This window comes from Limulus polyphemus, unplaced genomic scaffold, assembly GCF_000517525.1.
Source record: "Limulus polyphemus unplaced genomic scaffold, Limulus_polyphemus-2.1.2 Scaffold6428, whole genome shotgun sequence".
Lineage (NCBI taxonomy): Eukaryota > Metazoa > Arthropoda > Merostomata > Xiphosura > Limulidae > Limulus > Limulus polyphemus.
This window is the reverse complement of record NW_013672038.1, coordinates 21689-43991: the sequence shown is the minus strand read 5'-3', so window position 1 is coordinate 43991 and position 22303 is coordinate 21689. Positions and strand designations below refer to the sequence as shown.

At 35.6% G+C, this 22303-nt stretch overlaps 1 protein-coding gene across 1 annotated transcript in view; it reads right to left on the bottom strand.

Moving 5' to 3' along the window:
• LOC106473713 (transcriptional regulator ATRX-like) overlaps nt 1-22303 on the bottom strand; it is a gene marked incomplete at both ends in the record, with an annotated part of 44451 nt that overhangs the window by 4902 nt on the left and 17246 nt on the right. Inside the window, 2 exons of the mRNA XM_013934391.2 lie at nt 6633-6843; nt 18136-18220. Coding sequence (XP_013789845.2) covers nt 6633-6843; nt 18136-18220 — 296 coding nt within the window. The remainder of the gene's footprint in view (nt 1-6632; nt 6844-18135; nt 18221-22303) is intronic.

Below are 22303 nucleotides of genomic sequence, written 5' to 3'. Positions count from 1 at the left end.
AAAGTGAGTGACGTGCCAGGATGGCCATTGGAGCAATAAAAAGAAAACTAGTGAAATCACGCATGTCTTAAATATACAGCAAAACCAGAATATATATCAACCAACAACCTGATTAACTAGCTGCAAAAAAGAAATGGAAGGGGAAAACTCCCGAAGAGGTGAAGAGTGTAACAAACCAAAATAAGAAGGTGCCAGAAAAAGAGAATCTGAATAGTCTTCTCATTGATTATATTCTTCCTCAGAAACATTGTCAAGTTGAAAAGAAGAAGAAATCACTGGCCAAACATATGAATCTAGCTCCCTACGATTTAAGGCGAGTACCTTCTCTGCAAATAAAGTCAAACCAAATTCCTGAAAAGTTGTACCTGTGGCGTTTTCGACTGTAATGGGAATTTCCATAGTCGATACATTGAGTCCAGAATTCATACTAAGAGGATGCATCTCATGGTGTAGAGTGGCTAGGGAGCAGCAGACCGTACTCAGTAAGTCAACTACATTCAAAACCTCCACGCAAGGTACCAACATCCGTGCGAGGGTAGGATGAGGATCATACAGTACTGACATCAAACCCAAGAACCAGGGAATTGAGTACCACTCAGATTCCAGGGTATGACACAAGGATTAGCTCTGAGTTGTCAATCTGGGAACTTGACATCCAGTATCAAAAGGAAGTGTATCGCATGCAATCAACTTTCATGACCATGAAACAGGTTGGGACCATCCAAAGGGCAATAACATACCTGTAATAAAACAGAATGAAAGACAAGAATAAAACACAGAATAACTCCACTTATCCCTGCTGTGACCCAAAACACAGAAGGAGGAAATAAAGAGAGGAAGATAGACAACCCTAGATTTGTGTGAGGACTTATGTTGATTGGTTCACTTGAAATCAAAACCAGCTCACAGGGTACCGACATCTACATGAGGGTAGGATGAGGGCTCTCAATCAAAGGGGTGAACTGCATTTTGGTGTTTCACTCCATTGTATGGTTAATCACAAATTAGAGGATATTTTGTCATCTACATTGACAGAACACCACTGCCCTACTCTGAACTGAATGGCTATAGCCATCTTATGTGGAACCAATCCAGCAGGGTACCTCCATGGTCGACCACCCAACGGCTTGGAACTGGTAAGAACTCCCATTCTCCACTTGAAAAAAAAAGGGGCTGAGAATGTGTTGGAGAGCCCAGAGGTAGGTAGACACCTGAGACAGTGCAATGGGTGATCACAAAACCCTATGTTGAAAACCAGACCATACCAATTTATTCAATTGAGGCATGTCAGGGATGGGCAGCTATTCTCTTCTGCTTTACCCATGAAGTCCATGGGTGGTACAGTCTGGGACTGGTCAATATATGAAGCAAATATCACGAGGTTATTCACCTACAACTGATCTTGTGAAACACCCAATCTCAAAGGTGAGAATGCAAAGCCATAGAAAAGAAAGCAACATGGTGTACAGTGTGGATTTACAGTTAAAGAATACCTGGTCAGGCACCACTTACCACAGAGTGGGATCTATGAAATGAAGGTATGAAGAATGGGCCCCTGAAAGAAAAGAAAATATTAATAAAGCCTTACCAAGTGTCAGAGTTGCACCAAAGTCTGAAGTACAGCCACAGGTGGAAGGCAAAAACCCAAGGAAGATGAAACCATAATAGGATGTAAATAATGGGAGATGAATGTAAGATTTCCAACAAAGGCCAACGAAGACGAGAAGAAGGGGAAAAGGTGAGGTGTCAGATTTGATGAGAGTTAACACAGAAAAAAATACAGTGAGAAGGGAGCAAAGAGGAAAAAGCCAACTGGATCAATCAATGAACCCAAATGGTGAGGGTAAAAGGGGAGAGATCTCTGAACAAAGAGGGTTGCCACTTGATAAAGAGATGGGAACGGGAACTATGTAAGGGAAGCTGTACGGGCAATGTAACTATAAAGGGAATGCACAGGACACAGAACTCTATCCTGATCAGGATGTGAATAGAAATGAGAAATAAAATGAAAGTAAATAGGCAAAAAGGAAGAGATGCCTTCACATGCCACCAAGGTTTTGGGGAAGAAAGAATGATCAGGATAAAGGAGAAAATAAGTTGATGCCCAAAGGAGAAGAAAATATGCCTTAAGAGATAGGTGAAACAAAGAACACATAGAAGTAGGCCCAAATGGTAAGGTAAGGGAATGGAGGACCACATTAATGTCCCAATCTGGAAGAGCAGGTCACTGAGGAGTTCAACGAATCTGGAAGGAATGGATTAACATGGTAAGGACAGGTGAGAAAATACCTTGCAGTAATGGGAAAAACACAAGGTATGGGATAAAGCTGATCGATAACCTGAAATCAAGGAGATTGAAGACCCCTGGTCGAAAAGCCACATGAGAAACTTGGAGACACCAGCAACAGTAGGACGAGCAGTAGATAATCCTCGAGTCTGGGCCCACTTTTGCTGCTGATACACTTCTATAAAGGAAGGAAAAATAGATTGAGCCAAATGAAAAGTTATATGATGGGAGAAACCAGAACTCCTCATCAAGGACAACAGCCAGGCACAAAGACGTGGACGTGAAGTGTGGGATGCAGAATGGTCACTGGGGTTCATGAAGGAGGTTGGGTAATAATGGAAGTGGTACAGGAAAGAATAATTATAGTTGGAGTAAACAAGGAAACCATAGTTGAGTCAGCCAGTAGGGAGCAATAAGAAGGACACAACTTGGAGTGGCATGGATAAGGGAAACTACCCAATGAAGCAATCGGATAGGAGGATAAACATACAGGAATTTGTGTGACCAATCCTGGCTGAAGGCATCTACAGCCAAAACCTGGAGATGAGGTACCGGGGACCAAAAGAGTGGTAACTAGTGATTTAGGGTGGTGGCAAATGCATCAATGTGAAGAAAACCCCACAGACTGCAAAGCCACAGGAAAATGAGAAAATGAAGGGACCACTCCCTTGGGTAAATCTTGTTGGGGCAGGAAAAACGATCTGCCAAGTGGTTGAAAGCACCTGGAATATGACATGCAATTAAAGAAATTTGTTGCACGTGGGCCCAATATAGGAGATCGATCGTATGAAAAACAGATGGATCTCAACTAGGTGCTGCCTTGGTGATTGGTATAAGCCACCACCATTGAATTGTCGGAATGGATCATTACCAGACAATGTTTGGCAATGGGAAGAAAGTGATCCAAAGCCTGAAAAATGGCTAGGAGTTCTAGGACGTTGATATGTAAAGACCGTTAATCAACAGACAAATGACCCGAAGTCTCCTGGTGATTGACCTATGCACCCCAGCTCTGAAGGGATGCATCCATAAACAGATGTAAATCTGGATAAGGAGGAGGAAATGGGAAACCCACTGATGTGTGAGACTTGTCTAACTGCGAAAGGAGATTGTCTACATGGGAAGGAGGAAGTGTTATGGGAGCATCCAAGGGATCCCGAGCAAGGTTCCATTGAGGATAGAGCCCACCGAAGGGAGCATATTCATGCACAGCCGAGGGGGATTAGTGCTGCCACAGAAGACCACATCACCCAAAAGTGACAAAATCTTGCATGCTGAAAGTGAGGGAGCAGATAAGGCATGGTGAACTGCCAATTCTGTAGAACAGAGTTGGAGAGAAGAAGGTTCGGCCTGACTGAGGTGACTGTTGAAAAAGACATCAAAATGCACAGAATATTGGGTAAGATGCAGGAAGGACTTCTCCAATTTTATCAACCAGACTATGTGAGCAGCGTCGAGAAGGAGCTGACGAGTATGACTGGCTGACTCCTGTTTGGAATGAGCCAGAAGTAGCCAGTCATCCATGTAAAAATGGAAACACAGCTCCAGGGCATGAAGATGAAGAGCAAAAAAAAACTCTCACCACCTGCAAGAAATCATAAGGAGCAAACGACAGCCGAAGGGTAGGGCACAAAATTGGTACACCACCCTTCAATAGACAAACCAAAGATAAGTACGAGATAATTCTGAGATGGGAATATACAGATAAGTTTTAGAAACATCCATCTTGGTCATCTAGAGACTAGGAGAAAATGCCCACCAAAGAGTGAGGTTGGACTCCATGGTGAAATGTGGGTGGTGAACAAATCAATAACAGGTCTCAAGTCCCCAGATTTTTGGGGATTAACAAAAAGACCAAAGTAACACCCTACTGAATGATGTAGAACAGTTTCAACAGCCTGGTGGGTGAGGAGGTCCTATACTGCCTCTGATAGACGCTGGCAAGTTATGGGATCCCGAGGAGGAAGGAAGAAAACAGGTACCTGGGACAAGGAAGGTGGGGCAAGAAATGGTATTTCGAGGGCCTCTGACAAAACTCAAAAAACCCAACCATCGATGATGCAAGGATGCTACCAATGAACAAAGACTGCAAGTCGAGCTCCCACTGTGACCGAACCCACCAGGTAGTCACCAGAACTGGTGGTGGCATATCATGTGTCATTGAGCAAAATGATGAGCTGTGGCACCATGAGAAGGATGGACAGGTAAGGGCTGGGAAGAGGAAGGGTGGGAAACTAGAATTGGTACCACACTTGGCTCTGACTGAGATAGATGGGCAACCAGATTGGAAAGTGTAGATTGTTGCTGTACAGGTGCCACCCAAGACTCCAGGACTGCATCAAAGATAAAACATATTAAAAACGGAACCATACGCAAATCCCGGAGATAAGAAGCAGGTATATGGATTTTTGATAAAACAACATCATGACCTAAAAGGTCCCAGCAACAGATAAACCATGTTTGTAAAGCCACAGCCGAAGATGACAAACGAGCCAATGTGGAGGTAAGGAGGGAGAGGATATACCCAAAAAATTCCTCAGAATTTATGTGAAGTGCCACAGACAGGAGATGGATTGTGGAAAGGTACCACAAAAGAGTCATGAGGGTAAGACAGAGGTGGGAAAATTGGACATGGGTGCTACTAACGGGAGATTCAAGGCCTGCTTCTCAAATGGGTAAAACCGAACCCAATAATTGTTGGTCGAGATATGGATAGTCAGCCCTATGATATGCGAGGGCAGACTGATCCGAAGCCTGTGGGGGAAGAGGCATACCACCATTGCCCAACTGAGAGGTGAATTGTTCAGCATGAACCTGAATGTCGGGGGACAGGGGAAAAACCAAATATGGGTGGGAAGTATATTCAAGCAGTAATGAAGGACACAGGTAATTAAAGATGGGAGCAAGGGATAAAACATAATATACCTGAGAAATAAAGTCCGAAAAAAAATGTGCAAGGCTGAACAGAATCCTCAGGAAGGGTATGGGAAAGCACTGCAAATTTAGGAAGTGGAAACAGACGATCAAAGTCCTCATCAGCCTGTCCAGGTTCCACAGGTTCAGGAGGAAGTGGGGCAATGAATGGAGATAATGTTCAAGCTCCTTGCGAATAACCGTAGACAAATCTCCCAGCACCTGAAGCTTGTGGTAAAGCACCTGTTGAATGAGAGACACCCAAATTGGTGACATTAACTTTGGAATTCATGTTGTATCAGTGGACAAAACCCTTTAAAGTAAGAAATAAACATGACTAGAACAAGGGTAACTGAACCTGAATGCTTTAAAAAAAACTGAATATGTGGAATTAAACCGCTTCGAGAACTAATTCAATCACAAACACTAATCAAGATGAAAAATAAAAGGTGTCCAAGTGCAACCACTGCCAAACGAGAAGTGATAGTTCAGTATAGAAACATAGAGGGAGTCTCATGCGTCACATGAGTGTACTATTCTCCTATTAGTGGAGAATGATGCATGATGATTTGCATGAGAGACACGTTGGAATCATTTGATTACAATAGTGGGATGCAGAAGGCTTGTGGCATGGATAATAAAAAAAGTTTGCATATAGAGGGCAGCAATGAACGAGAACAGCTAATCTTGTGAGGAGAGGGAAGTACCATATTGGAATATTTAATATATCTGTAATACCAAAACGCTTATTGTACATAATTCTACACCTTCAATAATTTTTCTTGCATGTGTATTACAATATAAATTTTCCTTTCTCTCTATATGATATCTTTTCTCCTATGAGAGAAGCTTCCCAATCACAAAACGGAGATTCATCTGAACTCTAATTTGAATATATAAACATCAATGATTATTTTTCTATATATTCAGTTATACTAGTTCCACTCACTTGTCAGCATAGTTACTGACATGATATAATGAGTTCCAAGTATAAGCAACAGCATCATTCTAATCATTTTTATTATAAACATATCAAATGGCTAATTATTGAGGTAAAGATTAATGTTGTCTAGCAACAAAATTGCTTTGTTTTTAGAATTTAACTTCAATTCCTGATATTAATTCACCCAAAATGTAGTAATTGTTCTGCAAGCAATACCAAATTGGACAGAAGCAAACACATTTATAAAATTAAAAAACACACACCAATTGAATAGGCCCTATTCAACAGATAACAACTGGACCCTTCAAAGAAAAGAATAACAAATCATGCATTACCAGATATCATACAACTAGTAATCTGCATAGTAAAACTTAACATATTTGAGCTCAATATTCAAGTCTGTAATATGGTCTTTAATAATTTTGCTATTTCTATCAACAAATGAAGCAGAAAATTTGAAATGTAATTATAAATGAAAATGAATGTTACTTTTTTGATTTATCTTTTGAATATTTATCCTCATGATCTGTATCTCCTTCACTGTCAGTAGATTTTAGTCTCAGCAATTTGTGAGATTTGTTTTTCTTAGGTGTCACTTGACTGTCGTCATCATCCATCGGAGTTATATAAATTTTGGAGTGATCACTGATGTCTCCTTCTTCCTCTGTGTTCTTATTTAACTTATTAGTTTCATCATTTTCTAAAAGATGAGCAGACAAAAAATACATTAGCATAGAGAATAAAGTTTTAAACACAATAATAATATTACATGAACATAGTTTTGAAATAATGATTCTATTTTGTCTGGGAAAGAAATATAATTTTCTGGTAAGAAACAGAAATCAATCAACATGAGTTTTTTTTATAATTTTAGTAGAGATATATTAAATATCCTGACTTTTTATAGATGATTCAAGCAGGTTATTCATGATAAACAAACAAAAGTGAAATCAGCAACCACTGCCATGTTCAGAGTGGCAATTATACAGAAAGCTCTGGAGGACTAACCTACAAAAGTAGCTCAGGTGAAATGTACAATATTTCAGAAACCTTCATCTTTGGTCTTCAGGTCAGCTTGCATTGGCTTTTGCAAAGATTTATAAAGTATCTGGGAGGATTGAAGAGAATGTGATGTGACTCACAAGTGATAATTTGACCAATGGTAGTGACAAACTGCTGATTTCAAAGTCCGAGTTTCTATTTAAAGATTATTTAATTTTTCTTATTTTCCAGAATTCATCTCAGTCAATATGTTACAGCCTATTTTATGTCCAGTGAACATGCAATGTTCTTCCAGACCATAATTTTGTGTTTTCATAAGTCTTTATTCTTGCCATAAAATGTCTTCCAGTTTCTTCAATTAAGTTTATTTACAGGAACATGGTGTTACATAAATGACATTTTTGTTTGTCATCAGTTGTTTTTTTGTTGAGTTTTGACCAGAGCAGATCTGAGTATTCTATAAGATTTCCAGCAGACATACACTATAAATCCTAGACTTTAAACCTTGAAAGTTTCAGTTACAAATTACTCAACTGAAACATTTCCATTCATATTTTCACATGGAAATATAATAATAAAAATTGAAATTCTTAACATTTGTTGTTGTTTTTACATATGTGATTGGTAACTTGATGAATATTGTTCATTATTTCAAAATGTTCATGAAATAAGTTCTTAATAAACTAGATTCAAATTTAAAAACTAAATATAACTAACAAATAATCCAGCAAATAACTAAAGCACACTACAGTGAATAATACAGCTACCATAAAAGATAGGCAACATAAACAGTTTTCTAGGGTGCCAAAAGCTCAAGTGTGAGTAGGAATGCAGCATTAATTTCAGCCTAGGTTGCTAGTTAAGGTATCACCAGAACTGGTGTGACTGAAATGCTTGGTCACAATCTTCAGCCCACCTACAATTTATGTCACCTATAATGACATGTTATTTTTCATCAACTCAAATAACCATCTGATCCCAATGAAGCAACCAGCAACTCACCGAATTCCTTTCACTGTGTAAATCCAAACTGTTTATAGATCATTAACTAATGATCTCAGATGTTCTGACAGCCATACATTTGCTCTTGAACACTGTGCAGCTGAAGAAACCCTAGCTGTACAAATAGCTTTAATTACTTCTCCTTTACTCATCTGAAATTTTATATATTCCAAATTTTAGTGTCAAATCATAAGGGTTAAAGTTTTTTATTAAAAATTGTTCAGGATGTTTTTATTCAACAATTGGTTAGGGAACCTACTATGAACAATGCTACTGTAGATTAATTGTTAACTTCTAATAAAGAAATGACTGATAGGGTGTAGATTGGAGAACATCTGGATGCAAGTGTTCCTTGCTCAATTAGATTTGATGTTTTGCTGCACATGTTGATGAGGAATAATGAGAATTTGGTTCCAAATTTCAAAAAAGCAAATTCTGAAGAGATGAGAACTATCTTCTGTGAATTTGGCACCTATATTAGTTGGAGATACTGATCACAAGAGGAAACATTTCTTAAATAAATAATTAAATATTCAAGATATGCATGTTCCTTCAAGAAAAAAAAAAGATAGCTGCAAGTACAGAAAAAAACCAGGTTAGCTCACAAAGGGAAGTCAAAGAAAAGCATTATAACTAAGTTTAAATTGACTGCAATGATAGGAGACTTGGAAAATTATAGAAGATTTAAAAAGTTGGTCAAATGGGAAATTAGGAAATCAAAAAAGTATGTGAAAAAAAGGTTGGCTGAAAATGTACAAATTAAGACTTAGGTAGGCAAAATTTTTGGATAAAAGTAGGGCCTTTGAGGAATGATACATGAAGGCTAATATGGAATGGCTGAGTTATGAAATTATATGTTTTCTTCAAATTTTACTAACGAAGATTTAAGCAATGTTCCTCATCCAGAACAGTCGTTAGATGGAAACAAGAATGAACAAGATGATATTGATTCTGAGCTTGTTAAGAAAAATTTTCAAAGTTTAATAAATGATAAATCTCTTGGACTACATAGTATTTACCCAGTGGTTTTGAAACAGGTTAAGGATTGAATATGTGAGCCATTTGCTACTATTTTTTTTTTTATAAGTCTATGAACAGTGGGCAGGTAACCAGAAAGTTGTAAGTTGGCTAATGTTACTCCTCTTTTCAAAGGAGGTGATGAAAATTGTCCCAATAATTATAGGCCATCAGTAGTAAGAAAAGTTTTTGAAAGTCTGATAAAAGATACTTTGCAAAGTCATTCAATGAAGTTTAAAATTTTTTTGAAATTCAAAATGGTTTCACTAGAGGAAAATTTTGCCTTTCAAATCTTTTGCCATTCTTTCAAGAGGTTACTGCTCATTTAGATGAGGATACAGGCCTGGATCTGGAGTTTCAGAAAGCATTCAACAAAGTGCCACATAAAAGGCTTGTTAAAGAAGTTACCTGTAGGTGTAGGGATAGGTTAGCTCATTGGATAGAAAACTGGCTTGATGGAAAAAAAGCAGAGGATTGTTATAAATGGAGTTCACAGTCAAACTAGATTAATGTTATGAATGGTGTACCTCAGGGCTTAATGTTTGGACTTTTGCTTTTTTTGATTTACATTAATGACATAGATGAAGGAATGGTCAATAGATTATTTAAACTTGCTGATAATATTAGGTCTTGGCTGTTGCTGGCTGCGAGATAAATGCTACTGCTTTACAAAAGAATTTGTATTATTTTGTGACTTAGACAAATTAATGGTAGATGAATATTAATTATTATAATTATTTTAAATAATAATAATTATAATTATTATTATTATAAGCTACTGTTTTACAAAAGAATTTCAATTAAATGGCAAGTGGCTTTTAATTATAATAAATGCAAAGTAATGGATGTGGGATATCACAATTTGAATTACATGTATAATTTTGATGGAAATAATCTTAACATTGTTATGAAAGAAAAAAAAATTCTTTATGTTTTGGTTGACCAGTCTCTTAAGCCACCTAAGCAATATGATTTTGCTAGTGACAGAGCAAATAAAATTTTAGGTTGTATCTACAGAAATATTGAATACAAGTCTAAACATATTATAATGTCATTATAAAAATCGTTGGTTATGTTCCATTTGGAGTACTGTGTGCTGTTTTGGCTCCTTAACTTAGAAAGTGCATTGAATTGTTGGAAAGGGTTCAGAGGAGAGCTACTCGGTGGTGGCCATATAGGCTGTGCAGTGCACAGGGGCCCACCAAGCCCTAATCCAAATAATTTTAACAAGTATGCTAATGAACAGTGGCAAACTGAGAAAAGCAAAGTTTGTGTGATGTCAGCAACTAGCAATTATTGTTCTACCAGTTATCCTACATTTGTGTCGAGAAGGGGCCGAATAGAGTCCAAAATTTATCCTACACAAGAGCCTGCAACTAAGTATGGCTGCTGCTGGAGCTACAAGAAAAATATCTGTAATGGTAAGATTTTTAAACAAGAATAGTTTAAAATGTCTGAACTTCATTCCCTTGAAAATAAGAGTTAGAAGGGATCCAATTGAAGTGTTTAAGATTTTTCAGGGAATTAATAGCATTGATGACATATCTTTCATATTTAATGGTGAGAATTAATAAAACTAGGGGACATAAATATTGGCAGGGTAAGAGTAATCTTCAGCTAAGACAGCTTTATTTTTCTAAAAGGGTGGTTTGCTGTTGGAATGGACTGCCTTCAGATGTGGTTAATTTAAGGGATAATAAGATCTGATTTTTTAGTGTTTAATTTATGGATAGGATGGCTTAGATAGTTCAAGAAGTCCATTATTGCCTCTTAGTATTATATTATGTTTTTAGGTAACCAGACAATGATGGTAGAATTTATGTGGATGGAACATAGCTCTACTTGCTAATTGTGCCATGGAAGTTATGTGTATTGCATGGACACTAGTGCTTGGGTGAAATGCATTCTTGTAGTATAGTGTTGTGTGCATTCACTTTTAAAACTCTAAAATGTAGCACTTAAGCTATATGCTGTCCAAATTACACTTTCTTGAGAATGGTTGAATGCTGATGTTTAACTTTTAACCCCATCACCCTGGCTACTCTTTACTGCACATGACACAAGTATCTTACATAAAAAATTTTATTAAACTATTTTTCTTTATGTTATACCAAATAGAATAGCATAAAATCATAGCTAATAATCCATATTTTAATAGTATACAAGTTTTAAGTTCTTAATTCTACAAGGCAATATTTTAAAAAATCCTGAATTTCCACTAGTGTGACCCACATGACACATTTTCTCTTAGCATGTCATCATCCCTAATTTATCCACCAACCCTCGAAAAAGTACAAATTAAACATATAATACTGTCTATAAAATCGTTATTGCTAAAAAAAAACATAATATTTATAGCCTTCAATTTTGTTTGGTTACAGAGCTATCAAATAGAAAATGAGAACCTCCTGCTACACCCACCTGTCACATCCTCTCTTTCACAATTCATTGATAGTTCTCTCTTATGTTTCATTATATATTACCTATAACCAATAGAAAGTCAAGGTTTTCATCTGTCAAATGATGTATTCTGAACAGAATGTCGTCAATTTTACTTACAGTATGAAATTCGTTCCCGTGAGAAAGTTAACAACTAGTTGGATGAATTTGTAACAGCTCTTGTCACATAGTTAGAAAGCTAGAAAATTTTGCGAGGTAAGGAAATTTGTCTACTTTTTGCATGTTATTAGTTTACATTTTTTGATGCATTATTTAATTAGATAAAAATTAATTGCATTACTATCATTACTATTAAAAAAATCAGGCTTAATCGTCCTTGACAGTCGAGGGCAAGAGAAAAGAAGATTAGGTGAGCATTTTTTATTGTTTTTCATATTTATTATCATAAAAGTAACTAAAATCTAAAAATACAGATCTTTTTATGTTATTTAAGACTAGATTAGGTAAAATAAGTAATAATAATAATGATATAATTAAAATGGTTCACGAGGCACGCATACGAGTGATTCACAACTTATAATAGCACGGATAGCAGTTAGACACAGTTCAAAGGGCAATAAAACAATAAAAGTTAATTATAAATAGATGTATAATGTTACGAACTTAGAGCTACTCAGGATAAATGAATGTTGTTTCATGTTACAGTTCTAGAAAGAAAAAAAGGGTAATTTAGGTCTATTTCGATTTTTTTTTGGTGGTTATGAGGTCGGTCTATTTGACAGATCACGTTTTGAGATAGGATAGAGAAAATAACAGATAAACTATTAAGTTTTACTGAAAAAAACGTTTGAAATGCATTTAAGAGGCTTTAGGGATTACACAAAGGAAATTTGTGATTTTTTGAGACTATGAAAAGTATTTTTAATTTTAACATAAAAATTACTTTTCACACGGACTATTCAAAAGAAATACTCAATATATTAATGGACAAATCTTATTTTATTAGAAATATGATTTTTTTGTATGTCAAAGACATAATATGAAGTGAAAGACTGCCAAATTTTGTGAAGATATACATACTATATCGAAAGTTAGAAGTATTAAATCTGTAAACACTTTAATCGAGTACAAAGAGGTCACGTGGTCAGTCAAATTGATCGAGCCTATGTTGAGAGAGTTAATACACTTCTTACTGATCTTCCAACCTATTACAGTGTGACTTGCAGTTTTCATTCTGACTTGTTAATGAAGTCTTGTAACATGCTTGTCTATTGAACTAATACAAAGACTATTATGAACTGCTAGAGGAACAGAGAAGCAGCATTGTGGACAATGATCAAATGTCAATAGCTGGATCAGCCATCAGTGCATCTTTCAAAGTGTCAATCTTATCACCTGTCAACAACAGGTTCAGCTCATAACATGTTTGTAATGAGTAATTGAGAATCAGTGTTCGATTCCAGAATTTCAGCATAAGAAACAACTACCACATCAAGATGACGTGTCCAAACATATGAACAATCCATATCCACTGCAAGGTAATTTCATAATTTTCTTATAATTATGTATATAACTTCAATTTGATTTATGCATCAGAAAATTTGTATATTTCACAATCAAAATATTTATAATCTCCAGATAATTTTAAAACAAACTTTATATTTTATCTGTTACTTTCATTATCAAATCTCTGAATAGGTTCAGTAAATTTGACTGATCATGTAACAACCATAAAAACTGGGAAATAAATATGAATTATGCTATTTTTCAGTATAGAATGGCTACAAATTTGAACTCAAAAATACAAATGTTTAGTCTAAATACCTTGAATGTCATAACATTATACATTTATATATATTTATTTTTTCTATTATATTGACCTTTCAGTCATGCCTGGCTAACATAAGAGAAGGAAAATGAAACATCACACATGCACTCATGTTACTGTATCCAATAATATAACACTGACTTTTACAAAGTGACCTGTCTTGGATGTGTTTCAGTTGAGTAGTATTTTGTAAAATATAGTCACGTTTCAGTTATTATACATTATATATGTATAAACATTATTATTATTTACAAATATCTTCTTAAGCTTATTTTTCTTAAAACATAGAACAGTAAATAAATAAGTAAAGCAAACAATTATCTCTTCTAGTTATAACCTTTGTACTCGTTTGCTGCTTATCGTGGGTTACTAAGCCTTATAAAATTTTGCATGTGGAGGATATGAAATGAAATAATTTTTTTAGGTTTTATATATATAGTTGAATAACCAAAAAACCATAAATTACTATCTCGATACCACAGAATTCCACTATAATTTATCAAGCTTAGTAACTAAGCTGTTTTTAGGTCTACAAAAGTATGAAATTTCGAGCAGACTAAAGACTCAACTTACCAACTTGAAGTTTTGTATTGACAGAAAAAGTTGATGTCAGAATACTTGAAAATGGCTGAGAAAGCCACTAGGGGACATTCTGAGCTTTTGATTGTGTTTTTCACATGTCATAGACAGAAATAATTTTATATGCAGATGTGTTTCCAAAAATGGAAAGAGGTGCACGAGGCCACTATGTTTGATTCAGCAAAGAGAGAAGATAGGAGGTTTTATTTCATATTCTAGATTGTCAATATCAGTAATTTGAGTTACTAATTTGTAAGAAACTACAGACTTGGTATTTGGACATCACAAACATACCACGTGTACACAAAAATCAATGTTTAGGTGTGTTTTTTAATATTTACTTTTAAATTAAGAAATTAAATAATGTATAATACTAAAATTTGAATTATAACCTACAGTTTGATACCAAATTTAATTACATAAATTCATAAAATATTAGTTCAATAAAATTTTGAATGCGAGTCAACAAACATGATGACATGGTCTTTGACCCATGACCTGTGTGGAAAGGGTTAATTTATGTTGCTCATTTTATTTTATCCAAATGAATGTCTATTTAAGCTGTTTTGTTATCTTTGTTGTTGTTTTAGTGTATCAGTCATGGTGTCATGCATATGAACTGAAAAATGATTGTAGCTCGATTCTAATTTGGCCCGTAACATGTGATTTTAATGTTTGGGTCTAAAAATATCCTGACATAAAGAAGGGAATTGGAAAGTTTTGATATATTTCACTCCCACTAGAACAGAATATATTTCTTTGTTTAGTTAATTTTTTAAATGTTTGTTCAAGTGTTCAGCATGCAGTTAGTGTAATCTTTTATAAGTTGGACATAGGAATATCTTAAACTTGCATTAATTTTCCATCTTAGAAAACGTTTATGTATCATACTCATTTCAAGAGTTGGTACACATGTACTAGTTAGTATGAGATGAGGTTGAACAAGTTTAAAAGCAAATACAGTTAAAATGTAATTCTGATTTAATAATTTATTTAATTATTTTTGGTTCTGTGTGAATCTGTTTTATTCTTAAGCCTGTTTCTGTCTTGGTAGTATCCTGCTCTCTGCTCCAGCAACCAATTGATGTCTTATACAACAAATTATAAACCAGCCAGTAGGTTATAATTTACACCTTACTGTGAATAAAGATTCTGTTTATTTGTTCACTTGTGTTTACTTCATTTTCCTTTGTTGTCCATCTTTGAATTTATTTTTCTGCTTAACATTTCCAGAACTTCCATTATATGGATACTTGATTCTTATTTTTTATTTATTTGTGGTATTCAGGTACACTGATATCCACCATTCTTATTTGGTAGATATCAGTATACCTGAATACCACAAATAAATAAATTTTTATAACAAAATAATCCAATAAAAGTAGTAATCTTCCTCTTTCAATCAAAGTAAATCTACAGCTTAGATGCTTAATTGCATATTAACTCTTTCCACATGGGCTCGGTCAAATCAATTGAGTTCATGACCTTTTTGTACTTGTTACAGTTTCTATATTATAGCTTTTAATACAGTATGTGTATCTTCATAGCATTTGTCAGACTTTCACTAAACATTGCAACACATTTGTACATAAGAAATTCATTTTTAATTAAGTATTTTTAGTAAAGATTTGTTTGTGAATATATCGAGTAGTTTTGTTTACAAGCCGAAGTGAAAAGTGATTTTCATGTTAACATTAAAAATACTTTTATTCAGCTGAATAAAAGTATCTGTAAAATCTCCTAAGTAATCATAAAATGTTATTTTTCAGTAAAACTTTAAATTTATCTGTAATTTTATCAACCCTAACTCTATATATGAGTTTGGTAACAACCAAAACAAAATTCAAAATAAATCTAAATTACCCTTTTTTTCTTTCTAGAATGACTTAAAATTATAACTTGAAACTACACTTGTTCATATTAAATAGGTTTAAGCTGATAACATTATACATCTGTTTATATTTAAATTTTTGGTTTTATTGCCCTTTGAACTAAATATTCCTGCCATAAAATTTGTAAATCGATTGGCCAACATGGAGCTCATGTTACCCTACTCAATTCCATAACACATGGGCTACTTGCAAGCTTCTTGCAAAATCTTTATTATTACTAACCTTATGTAATCTAAAAATGTTTCTAATTACTTAGTTTTAATTACTTTTATAAGGAAATAAGAATAGAAAGATGGAAAACTGGAAACTAAGTTGATGTACATTATTGGAGGGTTCGGTTTAGGATAGTGTAGAAACAAAAGGTAAAAGTGAGGATTGATAGTGGGCAGCCTCTGCCAGTAATTCAATCAATCAAGAATACCCCTGCTAAACTTAAGGGCAAAAAAAGAGGGCCAGGTGAAGATCTCGAAGAAGGGAAGAAAGAAGATGAATATGAGCAGGGAAATGGTAGAAGTGGAATGGGCCACAGTTAAGAAGTGAATGAGAATTGCCCACATTATTCTCTGGAGCATAGTGGAGTGCCTCAAACATGAGGTGTAGGGAGGAGAGGGAAAGTGTAGCAATAAGGCACTGAAGACCAAAACAGACATCAAATAGTCCACACACCCAACACAGGCAAAGCACTGGAGACCAAAACACACATCAAATAGTCCATACACCCAACACAGGCAAGGGTAATGTGGGAATCGAGAATGACTAAAACTGAGAATCTGATGGACAGAGAGGGCATTGTGGGAAAGTAATTGGTAAACGAACAAAAGGAAAATAAATTAAGGTTAGTATTAAGAAGTATGGAATGAGAATACTAACAGAACATAGGGGAAAAGAAAAAGAATGGTGCATACCCATTAAATTAAGTCCTGATAATGCAAGAAAATTTAAGGTTTCTCTTCAACAGGGATAAAAGTTCCCAAAGCATAATCAGGAGGAGGAAACAATCAAATTCGTACTCCTCATTCTTCCCTCAAAAGGAGGGAAAGAAATGCCTAACAAGGAACTGGAGCTAAGGTCTTGGCTACATCAGGGAACCCACTGCTCCATGCACAATGGCCATCACTTTATCCCCAGTAAACATGCCTTCATAAGCCATAGTTGTTACATAACATGTGTGAGGAAATTATTCACTCACACAAGTAGTTTAAATGTTACATGAACTAGTATGTCTATAGTTTGTAGAAAAAAAGAAGGAAATTAAGTTCTTTAAACATCAAAAATCTCACTAAACTGAAAAAGAAAAGAACACGTCTGATGTTTTAAGTGCTGAGGAACAGAATGAAGATTCATGAATGAAAAAGCATAAAGTTAGTGCACATGGAGATGTGTTGCTCTCCTATTGGTGGATGGTTTTTGCTGCATAATAACATCATTATGCAATAGTGCAATTCGTGAGAAATCACAAGAGATTAGATGGGAGTTGCTTAAAAGCTAGTGGCATGCAAATATCTGAGGCAGACGCACAGGGAAGATAGCTAAATTGAAGTGCATATCATCTCAGAAATTGTAGATTTTACAGTATTAGAAATTAAGAAACCAATAGTACACACAATTGATATCAAAATAAACGATAACAGAACCTACTTAATATAAAAAGTTCATAATCTAAAATAAAAATGAATATTTTATTGAATATTAATTTTAAATTTAATTCAAAAATATACTTATTTCTATTATAACTTTTAGCTCACTCTTTACTATGCTCAGAGTTAAATGCCTTTTGTTTCTTTTCTCCATTTTTCCTCTCTGCTTTACCCTCCAGTATTAGTAATTTATATAATTTCAGACAAATATCATTCACAAGCATATTTGATATTATTTATCACTTCTCACCCTTATTCCATACCAATTACTGAATCAATCAGCCAATAATTTTTGTTCATCTATTATTCCCTCTATCTGACTTTTATCCAACCTTACCAGTGTGTTATTAAATTCAATTCCTACAATCTATCAATTTACAAGGGAAATATGCAATAATATCTCTTTGAACTGAATTTTAATTCTAAAAGTGTTATCTCATATAAAGCACAAGATAATAAGATCACTAACAGGAATTTTCCAATTACAACTTCTAACCAGGTAATAAAAATGGAAGCCACGAGAATGTACATTAACAGTATGTATGTCAAAGCATCAAAGAATTCCACATTTACATACCAAAATTACACATCAAATAAACCATGATCCTGTTATTTGAATAAAGAAGGACAATTACCTTCACTTTCTTCAGAACTAGTAACAACAGCTTGCTGCAACACAAATTCACTAGCTTCCTGGTTGTTATTTTGTTTTGCAGCATCCTATAAAAATAAAGTGGAATAACAGGTAAATGTAAAGTTGATTTTTACTATCAAAAATTTATGCTTGATTCTCTTAATTAGATGAAAATATGCAACACTTGTAACATTCTTGAACTATATGTGAGGTTGTCTTGATTATAAACATATAAGTCTAATTACTAAATGTTTTTATTCTGTTTTGGTTGGTATTCTGCTGCTGTCCTGAGAAAAACCATATCTATGGTGGTAGTGAAACTTGTACAAACATCTTGGGTGGTGAAAGCCAACTTGGGTCTTCAAACTCCTCAAAAAGTGACCTCAGATATGTTGGCAACATTGTACTCACTCTCAAATGTGAAGTGACAGAAATAATAATGTTAACCTCAGACACATCCATCTTGCTTACCATGCTGATGACCATTCCACTGGAAGCTTGACAACTGTCTGCTCATAATTACAGAACAGCACTAGGATTTCTTCCCTCCTTGGACAGGTAATATTGTTTGATTTCTAGACACAAGACTGAAATTCATGTAATGGCTCTATCACCACACAAGACCAGTAAACCATGAAACACCACATCAGACACATCCATCTTGCTTACCATGCTGATGACCATTCCACTGGAAGCTTGACAACTGTCTGCTCATAATTACAGAACAGCACTAGGATTTCTTCCCTCCTTGGACAGGTAATATTGTTTGATTTCTAGACACAAGACTGAAATTCATGTAATGGCTCTATCACCACACAAGACCATGAAACACCACGCATATATACACAAAGGCGCTATTGATTCCCTTCTCCTGTGCACTCATGAAGCAGAAGACTGTCTCTGGTAGTGTTATGCATATAGACTTAGTCCTTTTGCTCATGTCACATCCTTTACAGTGTTACATGCACAGTGTAATTAAAGAATTTTATTATCAATGCATGCCAATACACTTGACATGAAAATGTAGTTTATAATTTAGTTTTTATATTATCTACATTTTAAGTTCTTAATTTTAAAAAGAAACACTCATTTGTCATTATTCTGTCATGTGGCACATCTGAGCTACAGTTCCTCCACTTTAGAACTTTTTACATTAAAACTTAACATTTTCATCTACTGAAAATATACTTCTGTTCACACTATAGCTTTATCCCAACAAAAGTTTCTCTTATCTGCCCATCTAAGCATTGATATGAATCTTACCTCACTTGCTCCAGCCTTTATACCCCACTATACTGCCCAAAGCAAGTTAAATCTTGTGATTCTCTCGACCTACATCAATGTGCCCCCTCTCCCAGTTCGTATATTACCTCCCAAGCTCCCTGTTATCACTTCCTTTTCACTTTTCAAGACAGTCCAAATTAGCAGACCCAAAACTGGCCATTTCCTGGGGAGGAAGGGCTGGAGAGTTTGAGAGAAGGTGTTATGGGAAATAGATTTTTGGTACAGGAAACAGAGAGTTTGAGAGAAGGTGTTATGGGAAATAGATTTTTGGTACAGGAAACAGAGAGTTTGAGAGAAGGTGTTATGGGAAAATGTTAACTTCTGAAACACATTTACCTCCACTCACACTATAGATAGAATTCTATATTGACAAGGGTGGGGGGGGGGGGCAGTGAGGGCAAGATCCACACAGAAAGCATCTGCATAGAAAAGAGGTGTGTGAAAATGAAATACAGAAATAGCACACTAGTGTGGTCTGCACTACTTCTGGAACAGGCATGTTCCTTGCCCAGACAACATGAAATTTAATACAGCAGAGGCCTACCAGCCAAAGAGGTGATTTTGTTTTGTTTAGTAATGTCTGAAAGTTACAGAATTTTGCATGTCAAGCCACCAGAATTACGAAGAAAAGGCAAGCAACACAAAAGTGGACAAACCCTCCCCCCAACCTGAAGAAATGCAAAATGCAACAATTCAAACTCGGAATTATGGAACCTTTAATGCCTCACTCACCCTGAAAAAACAGAGATTACCCGGCCCGGGATTTCGAACCAAAATCATAAATTCCCATCTTTAGAGGCAAGGCAAGACTTCCTACCCCCAGAATTAAGATGTGGAACAAACAAAGTCGAACCAATAGCTCAGGAAGTGTCAAAGTGACAGGAAATAAGTCCCACGACACATGAAGACCCAAATGTAGGAGCATACAGTGATGGGAATCCCAAAATCCTTTAGTACACACAACATAACATTAGTCATAAAATTGAGAAATGGATGGAAGATGAATATGAGGCACAGCTATATCCCCTTCTCTAGCCACTGAAGTTTTTCTAGGTAAAAAGACCTATCAGGATACAACAGAACATAGGCTGAATGGTAAATAGTCTTGTGAACATGAATTGCAAACATACCTGAATGTCAGCATCTGCTAGCCAACAACAGAAGAAAATGATGCTTAAGAGTAACACGATGCCTTAGGATCAAAGGGTGGATATTATAGAGCATAGAGAACCACTGTGATATCCCAATTAGGAATCTGTAAAAGACATCGAGGACAGATTACCCAAAAAGATTTCAGAAGCAAGGACAAAACTGAGAACTCAAAAACTGTACGTCTCCCTGAAAAATGAAAAGTACTTAATAAAGCTGCCTTATCCAGAGAAACGCACAAAGGCACCAATTGGCCACATCTATTTTACATTCTTTGGAATCTGCAATACCTTCAAAAATTGATTGTCTGAGAAAAGATGTTTCTCTGAGATCTCTAAGGGCCATAGAAGGAATTCAAACTCCTTCAAGCAAGGCATCACACTCCAAAAGATCTCAGTAATAATCCAACCAAGATGCCAAAAAGAGAGCACAAACTGACAACCTTACCAAAGTAGAAGTCAATAACTGACTAAGAATCTCTGAAAATTGAACAAGACACCTGTGATCGGCTTCAGATAACAGTTGCATAAAAACACACAAGTTTTGTAAGGGACAGACAATTTTGGGAAAACTGAGTTGGTTAAGACAAACAGTAGCATCAGACCTAGAACCCCAAAGAGGATCTAATCCCTGAAGATCAAAATATGGGTTCTCCAAGTGATGGAAAGCTAAGGCATGCTGATCTAAAAAACAGGTAGGACAAGGCACAGCAGTACACTCTCACAATAGATCACCAAATCACCTAACATGCACAACAATGTCTAGCAAAGGTGGAAAGACCAGGTAATTAGCCAAATGATTGTCCCCACCTCCCCAAAAAAAGAAGGAGAAGAGTCATAAGCTACAAGAGAAAAGTCAAGACATTACAAACTTGATGTACTAGTCGCAAAAATGATGCAGGAGGCGACATGATCAACTGAGGCTTCTAATTAGCTGTCTCAGCAAGGAAGGAGTAGGAAAAGTAGGGTCCAAATTTTCACCCATTCGTCCCTGACCCCCCACAAGCTCACTCTCTAAGTCAACAGTAGAAAAACATTAGACTCCACCTTTCTGTACATGAAGGAATAAACATCCTCCACAGATAGGGGGGCCTGCTCTCCAATGGCTAAATAATGCTGGACTCCAGAGTTAGCAGAGAAGGAGCACTAGGCAACTCCATGTCAGAGACATGAAGTTGGGAATTCATATACGAAAACATCTCAGAAATAATTTTTTTCTTTCTTTGTTCTCAAGACCCAAGATCAAGGTCTTAAAAAAAAGGAGTCATCTAAAGCACAGGTATAACTAACTCCATTAAACACTGAAGAGAAACCCACAGCAATCACATAAAATCATCATCTTAATGTTCTGCCATCAAGAAAAGTGAATAGGATGTAATAATGGGGAGCTTATATACGGATCTGGAAAAGGGGCGCACTGAAGTAGGTGGAGAGAATCACAAGATTTAACTTCCTTTGGGCAATATAATGGGTTATAACAGCTGCAGCATATGAGGTAAGATTCATACCAATGCTTAGATGGGCAGAGAAAATAAACTTTTGTTGGGATAAAACTATTGTGTAAGATGAGGTAAGTGTGTTTTGGAAATAAATTGCTACAGCATCCAGCTAAATAAAAACATCAGCTACACATAACCACAAGCAAGTATCATAAAACTGAACCACCTACATTGTAGATTTGCAAAAATATAAATAAATTTATTAACTTCACCAAAGCACCCCCTATACCTAGCCGAT